Source organism: Danio aesculapii, chromosome 8 (genome assembly GCF_903798145.1).
Source record: "Danio aesculapii chromosome 8, fDanAes4.1, whole genome shotgun sequence".
NCBI lineage: Eukaryota > Metazoa > Chordata > Actinopteri > Cypriniformes > Danionidae > Danio > Danio aesculapii.
Window position 1 is genome coordinate 22876104 of NC_079442.1, and position 9836 is coordinate 22885939.

The window sequence follows — 9836 nt, forward strand, 5'->3', positions numbered from 1 at the left end:
CCGGTAGACTCTCGCACGGACAACAATAGCCGCCAATCAGAGACCCTCCTGGCACTGCAAGTCCCGCCTTCGATGTACTGTTTTGGCTTATGATTGGCTATTTCGAACTTTAGCCACAAAGATCTGAGAAGTGTATGCCCAATGGACTGAAGCGTATTAGGTTGTCCTGACAACGACGCGTCGCTATGTGTGGGCATCTCGTTTGGCATTTAATTTTATAAACATTAAACAGTAGTAACGTTATGACGTTTGAATATTTGAATGAATTACTTCTTAATTATAATTACCCTAAAACTTTATATTTTCATTTTATATCAGGGTTTCTGCAGGTTTCACCAAGTTAAATTTAAGACCCTTTTACGACCATCATGAATGAAATTTTAGACGTATACGAGGCTAAATGCTAAGGATTTTTTTCGAATATCACACTTGGAAAAGATTTTCTTTTGCATTATCAAAAATGATTAGAATTTAATACATTTAACAATACAATAATAATGATAATTTAAATAATAAAAAATAAATAGTTCAGGTCAGTATCCTATGCAGTAAATAAATGGAGAACTTCTGAACAAATGTTACAGCAAGGAAAGTAATTAAAACATGATGGTAAATGGATTTAAAAATGTTATTGTATGTTGGTGATTGTATGAGCATACATTGTTGTATGATTGTATGTTAATGGCCAGATTGAGTAGCTATACATGAACAAAGGGAAATTAAGACCTGTTAAAAAAGATTTAAGACCTACAACACGATATATTGGTAGATTTAAGACTTTTTAAGGCCTAAAGTTTAGCTTTTGAGATTTAAGACGTTTTAAGACCCGCGGATACCCTGTTATATACAGGGTTCTCTTACACCCTTTCCAACTTCAAATTTCACGACTTTTCAAGCACATTCAAGGTGCATTTGTTTTTGCTTTTCCAGCACCTAACAATCACGGTAAATTACGTTTATATATGCTGTATGTACGTTTTCTTTATATATATATATATATATATATATATATATATATATATATATATATATATATATATATATATATATATATATATATATATATATATATATATAGTACGTATAGAAAATAAAAGTATATATAAGTATAGTAAAAGTAAATATATATAAAGTTCAGTTATTGGATGAAGTATCTTTTAAAGTTTGATCTCTTTCTACCTAAAGTTGATATCTCAAAAAATGAGCTTACAGGCAGATTTTGTTTGGTTGTAGTACCAAACTTTCATGACCAATCGTTCATGATATTTCATGCGCATTGCTATTTTTTTACAGTCATTTGTTTGGCGTTTAGGTGCAAAGATGCATTCTGGTTGAATGTCTCCTAAATACATATAGAGCTAATAATATGCCAAAACAATCTGAATTTGAATTGTGTTAATTTAAATTATTAACAATTGTAGGTTAATAAAACTGAATATTATATGCCATTTTAAAAAATGTTTTGAATTTGAATTTCTTAACTAAAAGATAAGGTTACAGTATAGGTCAGGATCAGCTCTTTATCCCTCAAAACACTGAAAGCTTAAGTAAGTTTGATTAACCAATGAGATGTAATTTATTTAAATATATGAATTTGTTTCACTAAAGCTTGTATATTAACTACTGAAAATAGCTGACCCCCAATAGTCAATTTGCAGAAGAATGGTCTCCTCCTGAGCCAAACTAATTCCAGCAAACTCACGCAGCTCTATGATTGGCCAAAATGATGATCGTCTACTCTTCCCTGTTGATCACCCCTGACATACTTTCTGCCAGATCTGAATTTCTGGTTTTGAATTTTTAGTATAATGAATTTGTTCTAAATTTCTCCATCTTGAAAACTTAAAACTGTATTTTTACAAACCCAATATCTGCAGTCAGAATTCAGTACCCAAAAAAATCTGTTGTTTGAAATTGTCTTTAAAAATCTGACTTAAAAAAATTCCATTGTCTTAAATTTCAGATGTTCAATAAACAAGTGAAGAAATTCAAATTCACGTTAAGAAATTCAAAACATTTTTTAATGGCATATAATATTCAGTTTTATTAAATTACAATAGTTTATAATTCAACTGAATACAATTCAAATACAGATTGTTTTGGTTTATTATTAGCTCCATAAATATGCGCATAAGGTGAACATTTTGCAATGAAAACTGGTCACATGACAACAATTTATGCAATCACACAAATGCTCCAAAATATATTTTGAGCTCACACAGATAAAATTTTGTGTGCATATGCAACCAAAACGGTCGCAATTTTAGATTCAAGCAGGTTCAAGCACTTTGTCCAAAATCCAAGAACTTTTCTAACCTTGAAAACACTATTAAAAATCAAGCATTTTCCAGGATTTCTAGCACTCGTAAGAACCCGGCACTGTAAAAAATGCTGGTTCCACACAATTCATTCATGTTGTCCCAACATAACTCGATTAAGTTAACACTTTTAACAAATTTATGTGGATTGAACATAAAAAAAATTAAGTTGTCCCAATGAAATCTCAAGAATTGTGTTGATTCAGCTTATTTTAAATAAGTAGTTTGAACAAGAAAAAAATTTTTTTTTTTGAGTATGTAGACAGTTGAAGTCAGACTTATTCGCCCCCTGTTTATTTTTTTCTGTTTAACAGAGAGATTTTTTTTCCAACACATTTCTAAACATAATAGTTTTAATAACTCATTTCTAATAACTGATTTATTTTATCTTTGCCATGATGACAGTAAATAATATTTGACTAGATATTTTTCAAGACACTTCTATACAGCTTAAAATGACATTTAAAGGTTTAACTAGGTTAATTAGGTTAACTAGGCAGGTTAGGGTAATTAGGCAAGTTATTGTATAATGATGGTCTGTTCTGGAGACAGTCGAAAAAATATATAGCTTAAAGGGCTAATAATTTTGACCTTAAAATGGTTCTTAAATTAAAAACTGCTTTTATTCTAGCCGAAATAAAACAAATAAGACTTTCTCCAGAAGAATAAAATATTATCAGACATACTGTGAAAATTTCCATAATCTGTTAAACATCATTTGGGAAATATTTAAAAATGAAAAACAATTTCAAAGGGGGGCTAATAATTCTGACTTCAACTGTATGTATGTATGTATATATGCATGCATGTATGTATATGTATGTAATATTATTGTATATGTATGTATATTATGTAATAATCTAATCTGACCTTGTAACAACTAAACTCAATTTTTAAATATACAATTTGTGTTCTGCATTAGCCTGATGTATGCATGTATGTTCCAAGTTAACATCCATCCTGTTTCAACTATTTAAAAAACAGGTTACAGACCAATCAAGCCAATAACCATCTGCTTTAGACATTTATTTCTTTGACAAATATTTACCATTTTTGTCAAATCAAAAGATGATGCATATTCTTGGTTAAATGAACCGGCTGAATGTCCATAACAACCATCACATTATTCATTAAGATTACCTTTAAATGAAACCATCTAAAAACCCAAGGCTGTGAAATCTAATATGAACGATCAGAAAAAAAACATGTTTTGAAGTCTCTGTAACCTCAGATTGAAAGAGCAATCTAAACTGAGGTAATTGTAAGCTTGAGTAAGCAACCTAAATGCCACTTGATGACAATTGTAGCAAAGCAGAAATCTGAAAGAACAAGAGTAACATATGCAAAAACAATTAACCGTAATTTGTGGAAACTGACCAAATTATGTGCTCGTTGAGATGTTAGCTTCAAAATAATCCACACACTTGAAGAACAATGGTTTAAGAACTATCCCTGTAAAACTCATTCACAACTATCACAAGAGGATGTTTTACTTTAAATAGAAACTGGCTCATGTTGCCATCCAAAGTAAAAGAAAACTCTGACATTCAGAAATCCACCGTAGTCAAGCTAAATGACAGAGGAAAAGCGTTCAATGCCATTTCAGGTTTTTTTTATTTTTTTTTTATTGATATCTTTAAATTAAATTCTTAGCTTTGAGGTTACAGTCTGAGTCAAGAATAGATGAAAGCCAGTTTAATTACTGGAAAGGAAGTCTTTAGAGCACAACCAGCAGGCTACCATTAGATGCTTTTTAAAGTTGTGCTGTGTTAATCAAGAGCTTCAGGTCGGTGCAGCAATGACAGAAGCTTTGATTTTATGACACATGTTGTGTGGCCTTCTGCATTCGGCTGTACCATTTCTTCACCTTGGTGTGTTCCATCATATCATCAAATGACTGAAGGCCTTCCATAACCCTTAGAACTCCAAACACTGCCTGTGGTGAAGAAATAAAAAAATAAACAGGGTATGAGAAGCAGCCTATGGACCCTTTTCACAAGCCTGTTATGACGCGTTTAACAGTCATCAGCATCTTAAATCCTTGAAGGTTTTTAATATTTCGATAAACAAAACGTATAAAAATTTATATGCATTTCTGAATGTATTATATAATCTTTGCTTCAAATGCGAAAAACGAATTACCGCTTGTGCGTGGTGTTTCTAATGCAGCGTCTATGGGACAGCACAGTAAATTTGACGTTATTCTCTCCTCTGGCTGCCATCATTTCTTTCCTTTTTCTAAAAGTCTTTCTAACATCATCGTGGAATATTTCTTTTATTATTTCAGTAAATAAGATTGTAAAATAAATTATTTCTTGTGCTCTCCCATTCACTGCGCTGTAAGTTTTCCCAACTATGACGACTTCCACTACTGAGAAACTCGGAAATGTGAACAGGGTCTATTCCTCCAGACAACCACAGATTAAGCACGTTTATTCAGCATGGTTCCATAAAATAGGATAGTTTACCCAAAAATGGAAATTTGATGTCAATTTGATGACCCACAACAGAACATTCAAGAAGATTTTAGTTGGAATTGTGATTTATATGGCACTTTGAGAGTCACTTTGAAACAAAATACCTGTGACTCCTGACGGCACAGTTAAGTCCTATAAAGTGAATCCATCTGTCTGTGCAAAAAAACTGAACCTTAATTACAACTTTATTTTTACCCCACAGCATTTAAATCAATGAGAGTGGTTTCAGCCCAAAATCTACCTTAAATGTCCTACAGTAGAAATAAAGTTACCTTAAACTTGAACGGCCAGAGGGTGAGTAAATTTCCAATCCCAATTCTATCCCTTAGCCCTTCCCCTTACCCCAATTTTCTTTAGTTTGAGGGTGTAGGGCTGAGGGGAAGGGCTAGATAACCCTTGAAACTATGATTTTTTTTAGCACCACACTTGAAACCAAGGGGTAAGAAATTTTGCCAGAATACACTATCTGCAACGGCAGCATGGCTGCACAAATTGGTATTTTTTTGTCATTATTACAAATTTTTACAACAAACAAGCATATGTTTTAATACATTCACATTTATAACCACGTTCATGTTTTGATGTCATGGTTTAAAAAAAAAACCCACTAAAATAAAAACAGCTAAATTTCAGCTAAATCTATAATCCATAATAATAATTCCTGTATAGCAGTCCCACAACATTCTGTCACTCAATGACACTCGAATACCCTGTCAGAAGTTTACAGTGTCTGGTCTAATGTTAATGGTGTTTTTGTGTTTACATAGATGAATATGGCCACGGTGTAAAGTAAAGTAACGATCTTATATCATTATGATAACATGTTATATGCCTTCAGTGATTTCCTGAAGATTAATATAAATAATAAAAATATAGTAACTGGAATAACTACAGCAGTCGCGATCATCAATCTCATATGAAGCAAGAAAATCCGATGACATTTGATGATGTGTGCAGGTAGCGCTTTCCCATTTCTTAGGTGTAAATTTTAAGCCCTTCCCCTTCACACTCTGTTTCAAGGGCTAAGAGGGAGGTGTAGGGCGGGGAACAAAAATGGGATTGGCCTTAATTTCTTAAACTTTTTCACAAAGTTTCTTAATATTTTTTAATACACAGAACTATTTTTAAATAAATAAGTGCAGCCTTGGTGACAATAAGAAAAAAAATTAATCTCACAGATTTCTGCCAATTTCCATTTCTGCCAATAAATGAAAAAGAAGACTGAAGACGATTGCAACTGTTTTTCTCAGAATTCCGACATTTTTTCTCATAATTGCAAGATAAACCCACAATTCTGAGATAAGTCGCAATTGTAAGTTATGAAGTCAGGATTTGAAATAAAAAAGCTCAATTCCGAGTTATGGCTGACTTTGTATCTCGCAATCTGAAAAAATAAAGTTGCAAGTTATTAAGTCAGAATTTTGAGATAAAACTCCAAATTTTATCTCACAATTGCGAGTAAAGTCAGAATTGCGACTTTATTTCTCAGAATTGCGAGATATAAAGTCAGAATGAGTTGACTTAACTCACAGCTGCAACCTTTTAAAATTGCAAGCAATTCTAAATCAGTAACTCACAATTTCAAACTTACATTTCACAATTCTGAGATAAAAGGATTTTGAGTTAGTACAATACAATTTTGAGGAAAAATTCTGAATTCTGAGGTAAAAAGTTCCATTTTGTGGCGGAAAGAGATTCCACAGACCCAAGTTTATAGAAATAAAGTGCATTTCTATTAATATAGTTTCTGTCTGGCAGAAAAACACATACCAGATCTGCAAGGTTGGGTTCATCACCTCCCATGAATTGCTTGTTTTTTCCAATGGCTGCCACCCAGTCATTGACAGCCTTGTAAAGATCCTGTCTTACATCAGCTTGCAGATTGTGCCTGTAGAACGAGCAGATTCAACTTTAATATCAAAACGTTTTTACATATTATTTATACACTGCCAACAGGAGCATACTTATTTTTTAATCTCTTTGAGATGATCCACATGGCAGCAGCTCCAAAATACTTGGCAAAAAAGCCCTCAAAGGAACCGAATTTCCCTTCTCGTACTATGTAGTCAAAGGATGCGAGGGCTTCGGTTGGTGTCCGGTAAACATTTGGGGAAATTAGATGCACCAGCCAATCATCAGCCCACTTCCGCCATTTAATCTCTTCTCTGAGATATAAAAATGTTATTGAGACATGGAGGAAGCCTTATAAAGCTAAATTATTGTTTGACACAGCAAATAAAAAATGAAATGTTGAGAATGCAATCACTCTCAGACATAACTGATTTGCTTTACTTTCTGCTGTCTTTTCCAGGATAGAGTTGATCAGCATCCGCGTCATGCACCATGACCCAGTACTTATTGCCAAACTCTATCACGTCTTTCCCTCTGTCGTTCTTTGCCTTCATTTCAGGATAACAAGCAAGAATCTCAGATATCGTTTTGTCCCTAGGAGGAGTAAACAGACATTGAAATTTGCATTTAAATTTACATACATTTGCCTAACAAACTTTTTTGTAGCACAGCAACTATCACAAAAATGAATGCAGTCCTTAAAGGGATAGTTCACCCCTAAATAAAATAAAAAAAAGACTATTTACTTATTCTCAAGTGGTTCCAATCATTTATGATTTTTTGTTGTTGTTGTTGTTGAGCAAAAAAGCAGATATTTTGAAAAATGTTCAAAATAGCCAGTAACCACTTACTTCCATTGGAAGAAGCACAAATACATGCACAAACATTTTTCTAAATATGTTCGTTTATGTTCAACTCAAAAAAAAAAAACTCAAACATGTTTATGTCAAGTGAAAGGTGAGTACATGATGACAAAATATTTATATTCTTATTATATTATATCAATATTATAAGAAAATATATCGTAGCCGTTTCATTCTGGCTTCAAATTGTGACTAGGCCAGAAATGTAATGTATAAAATGTAATGTTCAAAAAATAAAGTCAAGCCAAAAGCACAGCAAAAAAAGATGAAAAAAAAACACCAAAGTCAGCAGAGTGTTGCTACTACAAAATGTTTATGGTTCAGAGAAAACAAGGTTTAAGCCTCAATAAATAATATGAATTTTTTTTATTCAATAATTTGAATTGTACTGATTAGCATAACATTCACTCGAGCAAACAGAATGACTATCCTAGATCTTTACAATAATTTACAGATGACACACATTAAAAGGTCATTCGATGACGGTTAACAAAGTTCAGTCTCGTCAGGCTTATTTAGAACAAAATAAGAATTCGTTGTTATTTTAAACCGTTATACTTAGTTACTGATTTATCCATTTTTCAGGCAAAAATGTAAATTTCTAAGTAAAAAACTAAATTTGTAATGATGTTTTAATCTTAATTTCCATTTCAATAAGCATATCAATATATTCTGTAGATTAGAATTTGGTTTTATGCGGACACATCTTATGAATAGTCTAACATTAACATCCATACAAATAGAATAAAACTATTCAAGCAGAAGATACTCACTTGCTGCTAATGTAGGTCTTCAAAGCACTAATAATTACTGAAGAGTCATTCAGTTGCTGTTGAAGAAACAATCAAGAAAGCGACTTGGTGAGCAGAAGTATCATATATTACACTATCCATAATCAGGAAAGACTACATACCACCGTCCCGTTCACCATCAGGATGGGGACTTTTCTGTAGGTCGACCACTTGATCTCCTGCCGCATAACAGGATTGACCTCCACGATTTCATATGGAAGACGATGATAATCCAGGAAAGCTCGCACTTTGCTGCAAAACGGACAGGTCTTATACTGATACAGAGTCAATTTCAGGTCTGTGTCCAGATCTGGTGCCTGAAATAATTTCATAAAAACCAAGGTAAGCCACCAAACTAAAAAAATGACACATATTGGACTTCAACAGCTGCACGTCAACGAGAAATTTTCAAGAGTGTCAGATATTGCACATACGTGTATATTTATGTCAGCTTCTTTCTCTGCAAGGTGATGCTGAAGTGTGAGTTTGATGGTCTGGTACAAGCCGAAACCACCTCCGAGCAAGAAGGCGCATCCCAGGACTCTGCCACTGCCACGCACCGGCGCCGCGAGCGAAAATCTGGATCTAAACCCCGAGCCACCGGTACCGTAAGCTCTTCCTTGGCATCTTATGGAGATTCTCGGCACGAATGCTGCAGTGTTTGTAAAACGGCACGTCGGCGTGTCTAAAACTAACCGGCCGACCTTACCCAGCGTTCTCGCACAGGCCGCCGCCATCATGATTTTACATAAACTCCCACAAATCTACGGCAAGCGCAATGACAGCCGAGCAAGCGCTACAAGCTAATAGCCGTTTCCAAGGAGAGAAAAGTTATCTTCCAGTAGGGGGCGCATTATGTTAAAAAACAAATCTCCAACTCAGTCGCATTCAAATCTTCTTATACTCTTATTTAGATATTTGTTAACTTTAAAACAAGAGTTTATATACACTGCTTTATAACTTAGAAATACAAATAAAATCTTCTTCATCGATCTTTACAAATAATCGTGATCAGCGCGGAGAAAAGTAACAAATATCGTGTGACGCTCACACACTCATCGGAAAAGAACTTGTATGTCAACTTATTATTACCAGTTGAAGCAAAGACACGGAGGTATTCTTTCCCTCTTAATTTTCTTGTGGCTGTGTCCTGACTAATATTTACATCTATTGTCAAAGTTATAACCTGGTGAGGGTCTGAAACACATAACTTACAGTCCATTTTTCAACTTGACCTTGGCAGATGGACTAGCTTATTCATAGTAACGTACAGCATGTAATGAATAGTTGCATAACAAAGTAAATTATGTGTTAAACCAACAAAGACAACCTTTATTAAAAAAAAAAAAAACTTGTTTACAGGAGAATCTAAGTATTCCTATTCATTATGTCAGCCGCTTAAAATACTTGAGTTTCAAATAGCCTAATACAGTGCATCCGGAAAGTTCATGGTGCTTCAGTTATTCCACATATTTTTAGGTTACAGTCTTATTCCAAAATGGATTAAATTGATTTATTTCCTCAAAATTCTACACA

The 9836-nt window shown here is 33.6% G+C and overlaps 1 protein-coding gene across 1 annotated transcript; it reads right to left on the reverse strand.

Annotated features, from left to right (window-relative positions):
• Window positions 1-3323: 3323 nt before the first annotated feature.
• Window positions 3324-9069, reverse strand: ptgesl (prostaglandin E synthase 2-like). The gene is made up of 7 exons (XM_056463435.1): window positions 8735-9069; window positions 8423-8617; window positions 8283-8338; window positions 7088-7240; window positions 6760-6960; window positions 6566-6683; window positions 3324-4254 (listed from the first exon to the last, which is right to left on the reverse strand). Exons 1-7 carry the CDS (start codon window positions 9038-9040, stop codon window positions 4135-4137), a joined length of 1149 nt encoding a protein of 382 aa, XP_056319410.1. The 5' UTR covers window positions 9041-9069; the 3' UTR covers window positions 3324-4134.
• Between the last annotated feature and the right edge of the window lie 767 nt (window positions 9070-9836).